The sequence below is a fragment of the Propithecus coquereli genome, unplaced genomic scaffold (assembly GCF_000956105.1).
Source record: "Propithecus coquereli isolate 6110/MARCELLA unplaced genomic scaffold, Pcoq_1.0 Scaffold52, whole genome shotgun sequence".
In the NCBI taxonomy this organism is placed as follows: Eukaryota; Metazoa; Chordata; class Mammalia; order Primates; family Indriidae; genus Propithecus; species Propithecus coquereli.
Genome location: NW_012151063.1, coordinates 6,122,022 through 6,136,860, shown reverse-complemented (window position 1 = coordinate 6,136,860; position 14,839 = coordinate 6,122,022). Strand labels below are relative to the sequence as shown.

General features: G+C 39.5%; 1 protein-coding gene across 1 annotated transcript in view; it reads left to right on the top strand.

Moving 5' to 3' along the window:
* ANOS1 (anosmin 1) overlaps positions 1-14,839 on the top strand; it is a 148,881-nt gene that overhangs the window by 101,048 nt on the left and 32,994 nt on the right. Inside the window, exons 5-6 of the mRNA XM_012656801.1 lie at positions 5,440-5,624; positions 8,310-8,439. Of these exons, the coding sequence (XP_012512255.1) occupies positions 5,440-5,624; positions 8,310-8,439 (315 nt within the window). The remainder of the gene's footprint in view (positions 1-5,439; positions 5,625-8,309; positions 8,440-14,839) is intronic.

The following is a 14,839-nucleotide window of genomic DNA, read 5'->3' as shown; positions in this document are numbered from 1 at the left end:
CAATTTCAGTTTAAAAGGGGCTGATGTCACTTGGATTGACAAGTACTGATACATTTCACTTGTATAAACATTTATGGAGTGCCCAGCATTTTCTGTGATCCAAAATGGGTGTTGAGGGGCAAAGGTCAATATGACACCAACCACCGCATAGTCCAAGAGCTCCTTACTGAGGTCGTCCTGCACACAGTACTCCTCTAAGTGGGAAAATCATTTTCTTAACTTTTGAAATAAATTGATATGCACCAACCCCTGCACTATTTTTCATTTTATCAATTATTGGGTTAATTAATTCTTTTTAATTATGAAAGCACACACATACTTTCTATTTGATCTGCCATGTTTGTGGAAGGGCAGATGGAAGGTACTTCAGAAGCTGTATGTACTGGAAACTTGAGTTTTTTAAAACAATGGGTGTCTTGAAAAGATAATCAGCAAAATTCTCCATTATAATTGAGCCTTGAATTTGGGTTATGCTGTTAGAACTGCTCTTAGCTGATGCCTGTGAGTTAACCTTAGAGATTAGTGTTATAATTTAAAACAAACAACAGAGACCCTTTCTTTCACTTTTTAAATAAAATTATTAGCAGCAAAATAGAAGACTTGAAAACATTAACGTGAGTGGAGATGCCTGTTGGAGCTAGTTCTATGAAATGCAAACCTTAATATAGCCGTGGAAAGTTTAAGAAGCTTGTCTTCTACAGGTAGAACACAAATGATTGCATTTTGGGACGCTTCCTTCTCTTTTCTGTATTATATCTATTTTATAGTTTTGGTGGGCAGTCTTCTCGCCAGAAGGTGATATGTTTTACTACTTTACTGACAAATCCCACTGCCCCTCTTGGTTTCCAACTGTGGCAACTGGTTTGGGCAGGGGAGGAGAAAAGTTGAAAAATTTTACAAACGTAAAGATTCAGACTAATTTGTGGCTTTCAGTTATCTATAGTTTCCCTTTGCCATGGATAAACCAACAATTAATTGTGTGTCAATTTGTTTCTTTTCAAAAAGATGTGGTGATGGAGTTGATTTAATATTGCCTCAATTAACACATAAAATATTTAAACTTCAGGCCTCTGGAGATGGACTGATATAACTTCTCATAAATAAATTTCCAGTGGCCCAATGCCTTAATGTGATATAAATACAAACTCTTAGATTATCTTATCATCTTTATGGGAGATATTAAGTAGTGGTTAATTATTGAATCACTAAGACATTATATCTTGCTACATGTTTATATCATTTAGACTCGTGACAAAAAAAATTTACAGGAATAAAATCTGGCCATGAGTATACCTGCTGATTGTTTATCATCACTGGTTTTTCTATTGATATATATTCAACATTTTTTTAAAGCACTGGGTTTCTGTTCTTTCGATTTCACCAGAATACTTTTGAGCATTAAAAAAAATAAAATAAAATGGACCTCTGTTGTCACATATTGTGGGGTGCTATATGATAACATTTTTGAATTTTTCAACAGACTAGTTTGGATTTCAGATGACTCATTTGTTCAAAAATAATTTTAAAAGAAAAGAATTCCAATCATTTACATAATAGAAAACACATTGAGAAGAGATCCAGTCTACACATCTGGTTATGCAATTGGGATGCTGGTTCGGCCAGTGAGGACTGTGAGCACAGGCAGTGCGGGCAGAGGTCTGAGGGGGCTGAGCCTCACCTGCACACAATTACAGCACAGGCTGGAGTTACTTCCAATCAAGGCAGCCAACTGACCCTAATGCAAAGCAGATGGACCGTTTCTCAACATGCAAATTGCAGGATTAGGGTACATCATAATTAAAGAGATTTTTAAACGAAGAAATTCGAACTGACAGCACACTGATGCTCATTATGTTCCATAAAGGCTGTTGGTGGTTGAATGATATTCAAGATTAAAACATTATAGTGAAGGGATTCGGATGCTTGGATTTGCTCCTGGTGAGTTCAGGTTGCTTCAGCTGCTGAAGTATTTACCGTAGCTGTATTTACTCTAGAGGATCATGCATTGGAAAGCCAAGGAGAAAGGCGGATTTGGACGTCTCAGAGAGTGTCCTCTATGAGTTTGAAGAACTGGTCATCTCCTCTGTACCTTGCACACAAAAAAAATCGAGTGAATTGTGACATGCTCTCAGAGGTTACTCTCTCTTCCTGTATCCACATGAGTCCTCAGGAGAACTATGTGTCGAGCACCTGCCTGCCCACCTTGAATGCAGGAACAATACAAAATGATCATTTTGTTGAGATCGGTTTTTCATCACTCTGAAAAAATTTTGTTGGCTTTCCTCTTGACACTTCTGGATAAAAACCAATCATCAATTAACTTTGGGATTTCCATCCTATCAGAAAATGGTCTCTTTCTTTTTTTAATGGAAAAGTCAGTGCAATAAAATGTTCTATCTTATAAAAATTTTAGTACTGATTTTTAAAAAGAGTAAATAAATGTACGTGTGAGTAATATGACCATGACAGAAAACAGAGATCCAAGTTCCTTGAAAGAATATGTGATTAAGAAGGCAACACAGAAAACGTGTCATGTTTTCTTTCCTCCCTAAGTGACTTTCAAGCAGGGAGAGGCTTATCGTTGCCTCAAAGGTTTGCATAAATGTTCCAGTATTCTCCTATTTCCTCAGATTCATTCAAGAGTGGAGAATAAGAAAGTGGGTTAGGCTATTCCTTCAGCAAAAATTTACTAAACATTTGCTATTGCAGAACATTCTGTCCTGGGACACTGTGAGTGCAGGAATGAAGGAGAAATGGTTTTTGACCTCTGGGGGCTGTGGCTTAGTGGGGAAGACAGACATCATTAAATGAGCTTGCTGAAGCAAGAGGCAGTTAAATGCACGTCTTGACAGTTATAGGCTCAACATTGAAGAGGGACAAAAGAATAAAGCCTTTATTTCCAACAGGGAAGTTTAGAGAAAGTGTCACAGAGGGGTGGTATTTGGTCTGAGCCTGGAAGTATTCAGGCTTCTGCAGTCAGAAAATAGAAGGCAAGACATTTCAGATTGGGAAAAAAAATAGCCATAAACAGGCCATGGTAGCATGAAGTACCTGGCAGTGTGTTTCTAGAAGAGCTGGGTTTAAAGATAGAATCAGTGATGAAAATGCATGATGTGCCAGGACATAAACTGAAAGATAAATGGCAGCCTGTGATAAAGATGGATGCCTTGAAGGAGAGGCCAGTTTCCCTGCATCCTGTAGAGAATGGGATGCAGTTGAAGGGTTTGAGAAGCTGAAGGAGAGCATCTTGCTTCTACTTTAGAAAAATAACCACAAAATGCCAAGAAGAGGGAATTAGCAAAAAGAGACAGAGTACACTTGGGTTGTAGATGGGTTGGAAAGCTATTGTGAAAGTAGACCAGGAGGGAAGTAACATGGAGTGGTCACCATGGAGACAGAATGATTCAGGAATTCCTAAAAATGTACTGTGCAATAAAGCAACTAGATGTCGGTGGGTTCAAGAACAAATCACAAAACGTTCTAAGATCTCTTAGCTGTCCTAAAGAACAAAATTGTCATGAAGACAGATATCACAGGAGAAGGAGCATATTTTGGGGAGAGGAATTTAAGATGGAATTTCTGCAGAGAAATTCAGCAGGGAGGGAGAGAGGGTAGCTTGCAGCCTAGGTAGGTTTTGGAGATAGATTAGAAAATCATCTTCCTAGCAGAAATATTCTAGCTGTCAAAGTTAATGTAACCCCCATTGTAAGGTTATGCACAGAGAAGAAAATCTATGATACAAGCCTGAAAGAAATTCATGTTGTGGCAGAACAGGAGCCAAAGACTGGCTTAGTGAAGTTCCAAGCCAAGCAGGAAAGCTGACATTGGAATAAGAATGTCCAAGATTTTGTAGATCTATCAGAAATCACCTCTTTTCTCTACCATTTGGCGCGGGTTTTCCTAATTTTAAATGTACAAAGAAGCAGAGAATTCAGAGAGAAACCAGAGATCAGATCATAGCTCCAGGCAACTAACTTACTTAATCTTCCTTACACTTCATTATCTCGTGTTCAAAATGTAGATAATTAACCCTTCACCCACTTCACAAAGTCCCAGTGAGAGGCAGATGGTGAAAATTTAGGGTAAACTAAAGGGCAAGGTACAGCTGTAACCCACCAGCAAATCAAAATGCAGAATTCAGTAGGCATGGTAAATGTGCTCTCTAAAAAATATATATTTTTAAATAATCAATAACTTTTGACCATATGTAAATATGCTTTTTAAAAATTATCCAACCCCATCCACCTACATATTTGGTAACTTTAAAATTTTCCTAAACAAGACTTAACATGTATTCAGATCAAAATGAAATGAATTGAAATTCAGCCACGTCACCAGCGTGCATAAAATATTACTTACATTTGGTGTTTGACAATTTTTCCAGTTTCTTCTCTGTTTAAACTTGAGAAATGGAAAAAGAAATAGAGCATTATGAACTAGCCTTTCAAATGAGTTTTCAATGCTCTGGGCAAACGCCCATTCTCCACAGAAAATGATATTAATGATGATGCGTTCATTCTAGGTGTCGATGGTGTTCAGTATCATGGCGCCATAGATTCTACCTAATCAGTTAGTTTTACATACTCTCTTAGTAGTATAAATTTCTTTTAAAAATTCCCTTTCTATAATGGCTACGATTTTGAACTGTAGATCTTAAATCTTTCAGTCGTCAGATAACTTGGAAGAAGTCAGAATGATTAACTACTTTAAAATGAGACACCTGCGTGAAACTTTTGAAGCAACGCACTCACTCATGCCAAAACCAAACATGACAAATTCATCATTTTCCAATTTTAAACCCTGAAATGTATAGGGGAGCGCCCAAGCAATCAACTGGGGAATCCAAAACACTTACGCTTTGGAAATCAGTCTTGTGAGATTTCACCACATGAGAAGATTTAGCTTTGCAATTTCTTCCTTAAATGGAAAACTCCCTGTGACAGAAAGAGCGTCAAACCTGGGAACCATGTTATAATGAACCTAGAATATATCAAGAGAAATGGAGCGTGTTAAAAATGGGAAAAATGACTTGAAATTCTTTATAACTATCACCTCGTGTGAATTCCATGTTGATGGCAAGTGAAACAACCTGGTAACGTGATTTACTCAGAAGAGTGCACATGAAATGATTGCTCTAGGGATTATGAGGGAGAAAACCACTTGTTCAGAACCAGCTATCAATTTAGACCCTCTTTCATTAAAAAAAAAGAAAGAAAGAAAGAAAAGGAAAAGCTAAAAGAGAAGGGGCTAATAGCTGAACTCAATGTCAGAGGCTTCAGATGTGAAACCCTGCATGGAGAGAGAGCCCACTTCTATGAAAGGAAATAGAATATCAGTTGTCAGCCGATGAGATCTGTCTCTTCATAGATTTTGTTCCTCAAATTTTACTTCCATCTGCAGCACACACAGATTATTTTAATTGACATGGTTTTGTTGCAGGTGTCCCCTTGAAGCCCAGAAAAGAGTTACGATTTACAGAACTTCAGTCTGGGCAGCTGGAGATTAGGTGGTCCTCGAAATTCAACATTTCCATTGAGCCTGTGATCTACGTGGTTCAGCGAAGGTGGAATTACGGCATCCATCCCAGCGAAGACGATGCCACGCACTGGCAGACAGTGGCCCAGGTAAGTGCTTCATAGACTTTGTTTCTCCCCTGTGAGGTAGCGTCTACTACACACCTACATAAAATTAACTTGCTGTGCCTCAAAACAGCTTGAATACCTTAGTATCCCGCTTATCTGCTTAAAAGGGAGTGAGGACTACAGATATAAACCAATACACCCAGAAACTTGACTATTGGCTTAATTTGCTCAAAAAACACAGGGAAGGGAGATAATTTTGTAATTTGATTGTTCACATTTATTTTCTCCAACAACTACATTTCCTTTAGCTAAACTCAAGACCAACCAGAGTCAGGGAAATGCCACACTCTTAGGACTGGTTAATGCGATATTTAATAATCTACACGGTGTCTCTTCTATTTCTCCTACATTTAAGCTTTTATTCCACCCAAGGACTTTGGTAGCATGGAGCAAGATTCATATCACAAAACTGCGTAGTGGGAAGTAGCCAACAGCTCATAAATCTTTGCTAAGTGCTTTCTTCTTCATCTCAGTCAACTTAAAAACTGATACACCACCTGGATGGCAAAACTCCCAGAGTTTATCTTAACAGTACTTCCTCCTCTTCTGTCCTGTTGATGAGAAAAGCAAAATATTTTCTTCCTTTTTAAGAGCTGTTAAATGGACTACCAGCTGCAAAAAGAAAAAAAAAAAAAGAAAAGAAAAAGAAAAAATCACAAATTACATGGATATAGAAAAACACAATAAATTCTCAATGTGAAACTGCTTCATGCTTTTCAACAACTAAAATGCCTTCTCTACATTTATGTCTATAGGGAAAAATTCTCACCTTAAATTGATCAGATCATTTTCTCCAAGGACTAGATTCCCATTTTTTTTCAGTAAATATAAAATAAATTTCAGCATTTAGATGTTAGGAAGAAGAATTTGGTATTTTCTCAATCATAGTGTCTCAAAGGACATAAACACTAAAATGAAATAAAAACCCCCAAATAAGAAGTTCGATGTAAAAGAAATTAATACTAAATTAGTTTAATATTAAATTAGAAAAAATACCTAGCCAAATAAACTTAGTAGTTGTATTTTATACCTATTTTATAAGAAAAATTGCTTTAATGAAACATAAAGTTACTCAGAAAACAGCCTAACATTGCATTTGATGTACATGCATGGCCTGCTCCCGTAAGTAATGGTACTACAGAATCATTTGTAAATTTTCCAAAGTATATAAAGATTTATGAAAGTAACTGACAATAAAATCATCTCTTTCATCCCCTCTTTTTGGAAAGAGGAAAGCCCCTGAATTATTGTAGCTATTATTCTTGCCGGTTAATGCCACACATAGTACTTCCTTCCTTTGTCTGCTAAATGCTTGGGGATGTCATGCTGACTTTAAGCTTTTTAAATTTACAGCTGAAACTCTAAAAGGTGAAGTCAGTTGAAAGCGTTGTCTCAAATTCTGCCAAATCAAGTAGAGAGCCCAGTTTACAAGTTCATAGTCTTCCTTTGATCTCAGAAATGTTTAGCTCCTTTTGGATATTGGTGTAAATGCGACAGTCCTTTTCTATAAGTTATCATAGACAGAGGTTTGCGAGGGTTTGAATTTAATCCTATCTCCCCAACTTCCTCCATAGAGCCAAGCTGAGTTTGGCACTAGGTGCAGGTGAGGCCATGGACCGTAGGTATTTATTCCTTGCAATTCAAGGCAAAGGTGTTCAGATCTGCAAATAGGAACAAAACATAGAACACTGTTGAAAGCCGGTCTATAGTATGAACACTGTTAAAGTTATTTGATATTTTGGCATGGTGGCAGTAGAGACAGCAAAACCTACTGACCTTCCAAGTGTCTTTTTTCTTTGGGCCTCTTACTGCACAAAGATATACTAACACATCTCACCCTCTAAAATCACAGATGTTAAGTGATTTGCTCAAATTAAAAAAAAAAAAAAAAAACAGTGTCTTGGGTTACAATTTACCTCCAGAAATTGTTAGTGTTCTTTTAAGCATGTGAGTTGTTTATACCTAACTTCCAGAATTATATTTGACGTGCAAGTTAAAGGGGCATTTTCTTCCTATAATCTAAAGATGATTTCATCTTCATGTCTATAATGTAATGATGACTATACATATATATTCTTTAGTGGTTAAATCCTTCAAATGCTGTATCTAGTCACCAGATCTAAAAATAGTCGAAGCATTTGTCACAGATATTTTTTTTTGAGACAGAGTCTTGCTCTGTCACCCTGGGTAGAGTGTAGTGGCATCATCATAACTCACTGCAACCTCAAACTGCTGTGCCTGAGCGATCCTCCTGGCTCAGCCTCCCAAGTAGCTGGGACTATAGGTGTGCACCACCATATCCAGCTAATTTTTCTATTTTTTCTATTTTTGGTAGAGACCAGGTCTCGCTGTTGCTCAGGCTGGTCTGGAACTCCTGAGCTCAAATGATTCTCCCACCTCAGCCTCACAGAGTGCTGGGATTATAGGCATGAGCCACCGTGTGTGCCCAGCTGTCACGAGATTTTGACTTCCAGAGATGTTTAGTTCTTTGGGGTGAAACAGCAGTGGTTCCTTGATCCCCAACTGCCCCCTCTGTAACTGGGCATGACAAGCCTTCAACCCAGAGTTGCCTCGGCTGATAAGTTAGTGTATTTTTAAAAACAGATCTAACCCGCATGTCAGAATAAAAATGGAATGTTCCCTGTGCTCTGTGACATTTCCCCTCAGACCACAGACGAGAGGGTTCAGCTGATGGACATAAGGCCCAGCAGGTGGTACCAGTTCCGAGTGGCCGCTGTGAACGTGCACGGGACCCGCGGCTTCACGGCCCCCAGCAAACACTTCCGCTCTTCCAAAGGTCAGTCTTCCCGCCCTGCCCGGACACGGACACCTGCCTTGCTCCCGGGCACATGTGGAATACAGAGTCTTTGTCTCTGTGCTCACATGTATGGTTAGCAGGCAGGTGGTTTTCTGTCCTTAGAGCGTGGGACCCGATGTGTTTGAAAGGACCTTGTAAATTGATGGTCAAGGGCATCACTGGGCTTCTACCTGCACGGTGTCACTGAAGATAATATAAGCATTTTTTATTTTTTAACTTTGAAGTGGGGGTGGGTTTCCATTATCAACTTCTGTTGAGCTTTTCCTTAAAGGTATTCTGCATCAAGCATTGTTCAATTAATTTTCAAAGAGAAAGACTGAATTTTATCTGCAGCAGATGATATAGCCTTTCTCGAAATGATTGTTAAATCGAGTGTGAATTTACCTCTTACTTTGTTTCATAACATCCACAATTTAAACCCCTCCTGAGTCATTTGATCAAAATTGATTGCTATAATTTTGTTCGGTTCCTATTTCACTGCTGTTTTAAAATCTCTGTGGAATCAGATGAATACTATACTATATTTCTGGTTACTTTAGTCTGTATAGTTGAAGGATATAATCTGAACAGATATTAATAATATTTTAGGATTATTTCTCCAATGATGTCCATATGGTTGTGCAGCTTCCAAATTAATTACATATCTGCTTGGCTAACCATCAAGATCTGGTTTCATAAATACAGATTAATCATGTTGTCCACTTACTAATCAGGACTTGTCTTCTGACGTGGAAGCTCATTTAGATTTATCTTAAACAAAATGCATTGCGATATTAATGAATAATGTAAGACTTATAACATCAATCATGTATCTTCCTACGAGAGGGTTTAAACTGGCTGCTATAAATTGCAGCTTCTGTTCCATGATTGGAAAAACATATGTGTCTCAGATAGTCTATCCATCTTTCACTAGGGAATATTGCTACCCCTTTCTCTGTATAACCATAAATGTCGAGTGGAAAACTTGCAATCAAAATCATTTAATATTTGGATTTTATTACAGGGCATCTTGTAGATTTTTAACTTTTTTTTACAAAAAGCATTGTAAGAAAAGGGAAAGTTGCTTTTTATTTTTTCCAGAGAGGCAAATACACTAATTAAGCAAGCTTTAAAGTGAAATTATAAATCAAGACATCAAACTTTGCCTTAAGATTCTGTCTCCAGCTGGTCTGACAATTTAGAGAGGCAAGTGAAATCAATAATTAATAGTGGTTTGGGAGGTGGCTTGAGAACTCTTCACCTTGGGTTTCATGGTTCAAATGCAATCCAGACACGTTGCGGTCAAAACGTGTGACCATCTGTTCAGTTGCCGGCAGGACGTGGGCTGGCGCCCTCAGAGCAAGCCTGCAATTCAGACATCAGACAGAGTGGTCCCCAGCCCCTAGGGACAGATGTTGAGTTAATTACCTGTAAGAGCTGTAGCTCGTCCTGCCTAGTGGAGGTGGGGAAGGTGGCCTTGCTCTCAGGATTCCTTCCAGAGCGTTGCTATCACGAGATCTTTAGGGTCTGGGCAGAGGTCTGTTGACAGACTCCAGGGCTGGTCCTGAAGGTGCTAACTGAAAAGGGGAAGGTCATGCTGTCTGGGCACTTCCTAGCGTATCTGAACAACTTCATAGTCTAGAATGAGAACTGTACTCCCCAAAGTTAAATGGGCTTTTATTGATGTGCATTAATAAAAATGGGCATTTTTATTAATGCGCTGTTTTTTGAAATATTGCAGTCATTAAAATGTTGTTCTTTCTCCTGTCCTACTTTTACAAATACACCCAAAATTCATACTTCCATATGTCTCATTGTGAGGAGCAGCCCAGGCTTTAGTGCTTTTCCTCTTATAACCAAAAATGTCTGCACAGAATTCACAGTAGATTATATGGTGTTTCCAGTGAAGGAGCATCACAGAATGATAGGAGTATAACGAATCAGCTAAGTGGTGGAGACATTCCCTCCAGGATATGTCTAAAAGAGACTCAACCACTAACAAAATGGGCCACATCTTCCCCCAAAGTGTTTAACAACTTTATTGAAATAGACTTGTCATACCGTAAAATTCTCTCACCTTAAGTGTACAGTCCAACGATTTTTAGTATTTACTGAGTTGTGCAATGATCACCTGGCTTGGGAATGAGTCCATCACACCAGTGAGATCCTTCATGCCTTGCTGAGAAAGTTTAGAGGTAGAAAGGGAGTCAGTGGTGTGTCTTTAGCTTCTTTTATTACCCGTGATTCTCAACTGCAGCCCTATGAGATGGTCAGTATCCTTCCGCGTGGTACATGCAGCCACTCCTTAGGAGAGCCTGGGACAGCAAGCGCAGCAACCACAGTGACCTAGAAATGATCACACTCTTTCTAGAAGTAGGGACATCCCACAGTAAATGCAGGACTTTCCCCTTAAACATTCTCTTCTCTCAGTCGTCTCCATTTTAGGAATTGGGAATGGTGTTCTTCCAATAGTTTGTGACAAAAGAACCTTGGGGTCATTCTTGATTCTAGTCATTTCCTACAAGCCACAGCAAATCCTCAAATCCCGTCAGACTCACCTCCCCATGTGTGTCCCCTACCCAGTCCCCTCTGGCTTTATCCAGGCTGCAGTCACCTTTAACCAGCAATACCGCATCAGCTTCCTAATGGCAGCCCTGGTTCAGGTCCCCTCCCTGGTGGTGTCCACGACAAGGCCATGGGAGTGGTCCTCCTGAGATCTGAGCCACTTCCTGCCACTTCTGTGCTCAACATGTCCTACAGCTCCCCCGTCAGACTCGGGGAAAAGGCCTGATCTTCACAACGGATATGAAGACCCGACAGACCTACCTCCTCCTCCCTCTTGGACTTGATCTGCTGCTGCCCTCTCTGTCTTCCTGCTCAAGCTGGGGGCTTGCCCTGCTAGTATCTGAATGGTACAAACTCTCCTTTGCCTCAGGACACTTGCATCTACCACCAGGTCCTAGACTGGGAATGTTCTCCCTTCAGATTGGGCCAAGGCTGAGCCCTTCACCTCCTTTGTGCAAACATCTCTTTCTCAGGAAAACCTTCTCTGGCCACCCTAACTAAGATAGTAAACAAACCAACCTGCATCTCCCATGTTCCATTCTTTATTTTTCTTATTGTCAGTGGTTGCTACCTACCCTACCATACTAGAGTATTTTACTTATCAATCTTGCTTACTCTTTCCTCTTGCATTCAAGTAGGATGATGATGATGATGATGATGATGATGATGATGATGGTGGTGAATGTGTTTTCTATGAGAGCAGATATGTTTTCCTTTTTCTTTACTTGTTATCCCTAGTGCCTAGAACAGTGCCAGACACATCGTAGCCACTCAACAAATCTCTGCTGTATAAAAGAGGAAATGAAACATGAGTAATAAAAAGAGAAGCTAAACACAGAAAAATAAACTTTAAGTTTTCCTAGTAAGGCATGAAGGCTCTTACTGGGGTGATGGGCTCACTGTAAAACCAGATAATGGTGATGGTTATACAACTCAGTAAACAGCAAAGATCATTGGTCAGTGCAGGTAAGATGTGTGAATTTTATGGTATGAAAATTCTATTTCAATAAAGTTGTTAAACACATTTTTCCCAGTGAGTCACTTTTCTACGTTCGATGAGATGGAGGGAGGTGGGGAAAGATGTGGCCCATCTTGTTAGTGGTGGAGCCTCCTCTAGGGGTACCCTGGAGGGAATGTCTCTGCCGTGTGGCTGATCCATTGCACCCCCACCATTCTGTGATACGCCTTCACTGGGAACATCCTGGAATCTGCTGTGAATTCAGCACAGACACTCTTGGTTGTAAGAGAGCAAGAATTAACGTTTGGGATGTTCCTCACAAGGAGACATTTGGAAGTGTGAATTTTGGGAGTATTTGTAAAAGTGGGAGATAGAATAACAAACATTCTAGTGATGACTGCAACGTTTCAAAAATGGTGCACTTTCAGTCAATGCATGCCCACTTATTCACGTTATGCCCAAGAACTGAAATTGCACCAATTTCCTAGTGGTTTAAAATTGCTTTAAGAAAGAGTTACTGCCTCCAAGATAGTAGTCTGTGCAAAGAGTGAGCAATTATCCAGTGCGTTTGGGTTGGGTAGAGAGCCAACCTTCATAATGTAAGGCCGGGTCAAGGGAAAGAGGAAGGAATTATTTCCATCTACAATGAATACCTCTGTGAATAAAAATAAAATGAAACAAAAAAAAACTGGTAAAATGAGTTTCATTTGGTTTAGTCTCACCGCGTGGTGTTCATGGGCTATGATCCTGATTTTCATGGCTAAGCCAAACTTCTTATCATTATCTTCTTTATGGTTATTTTTAAATACAAAACTATTCCGTGGTTTGCCAAAATGTATTGGCTACTATTTAAGTTAATTTTTTTAACTTGTTTGTTTTCCCATAATTTATCCCTGACTCAGCATATCTATTGTTACACAGAATTCTAAGTTATTCGTAGATTGATAAATGAGTTTCATGCTTTTCCTCTTCCTGGTAAACACCATTTTTGGATATTTTTATTGCTAACTTTTACTTTGCCTAGAAATGAATGATTAGAAAATGGGTAAAATCAGTCATTTTTGCTGGCAGTGGAAAGGCTAAAAGAGAGCTTGGAATAATTTCTATATTTACTTATTTAAATTCTCTATACCGTCTTTACTTCTGGTACTTGAGAAGGAAAACCAGCTTCAAAGTTAAAAATTAAAGTTAATAATAATTGAATACCTTAATGCCTACTGCCTCTTTCTGCTTTTTGTCTCTTTATTTGGAACATGGAAATGGTCATCTCTGCCTATGGTGATGCCATATGCAAGGTCACTGCTGGGATGAAATGTCTCTCTAGCCAGCAGTTTGGCCAGATCCTAGGGTCTCCCTAAAAGGGTTTACCTTTTTCATCCCATCCCATTTGGAATAAGCCATAGAAAGCCTCAGAGCACATGGTATAGATATGTCTGCACAGTCCTCTGTGTGTTGTCACGGGACGCTACTTTGGAATGCAACTCCTGAAAAACAGAGGTGGAGTCAAAGATTAGACTCCTCCAGAAGCTGATGCAGGTGAAGGCTTTGAGCATGGGTAGTTCGCTTAGGAGGTGATCCAGAACACAGCTGGGTGAGAGAGGATGCTAGGCGGGAGAGAAGGAAGAAAATAAAGGGTGAATTCTCCACTAGTTACCACCATGGGCAACTGGAGCCTCCTCCCCATGGGGCACTCAGGGAGCTGCCCTGGGCACACTCCCCAGAGCACCTGCTGGAGAGGGTTGAGGGGATGTTCCAACCCCACCCCCTCAGCCATTGTCTGCCACCGTTCCTGGCGTATGTGGCCTGCACACTGTGACCTAGCCCAGACAGAGCCTTAGGTACAGAGGTGTAAAGCGGAGCATTCAGAAGTTGAGCTGATGTGCTCTGAAACAGGAAAGCGCAATCGAGTCCGGGTAGTGCCCTGCAATGCCCACTGTTTGCCTCCCGTTCAACTCAACGTCCACATATCATGAAAGAAATGAGGTGAGATCATGAAAGGAATCCCCATGGTACTAAATTTTTTCCTGATCTTCTTCCTCTATGGGACAGAGGCAGTAACGGACACAGGCATGCCTTCCTGGCTCTGCCCACATTAGGCAGGTTTTATGTCATTGTGCCCTTCTCAGAATGAGAAAACCACTGATGTCTGACGAACACAGAGCCCAACTTGTGAGTGATCGAGTTAGAGTGAGGGTTGTGCCATTAGAAAAATATTTTTGCACTTGTTTACTTTTTTCCAGTAAATTGGTGTTTAACCTTTTCTTGATGTTGTCGATATTTATAGTATGAGCTAAAAATACATATATTGCATGCTTGGTATTGGAAATATGTATTGCTAAGTAGTGACTCCCTAATACAAGATAGTATTTACAAGTTTGCTGAATTCTGCAAATAAAGAGTTCGCTTCTGGCTGTGGAAACCGCATCTGCGTGTCAATATGGGTAGCTGACAAAGACAAGTTCCAATTTTGTGGATTGTATAAGGCAAAATCCAAATCCATTGTTTTGTATGTTGTGAAAAGCAGGGAAACATTTGTTTGGTCATCTAGGATTAGTCAATATCAGTTTGACATTGCAAAATAACATACTTGTAAGGGATCTTACAAAGAAGAATTTAAAAATACAACTTAAATTATCATTAACCTAACATATAATCTTTTAGTTATTATATTCACTTCCTTTCAAAATTATCATTAACCTAACATATAATCTTTTAGTTATTATATTCACTTCCCTTCAAATTCAAAGTTCTTCATCCATCCTTTTCTCCCCATTTCTCCATGTGCGTAGTGTACGTTGCAAAGGAAAAGGAAGCAGACGGCGTTGTTTTCACAGCACACAAGCATCTCGCTGATGTTGTTCCATGCATACGTTACAG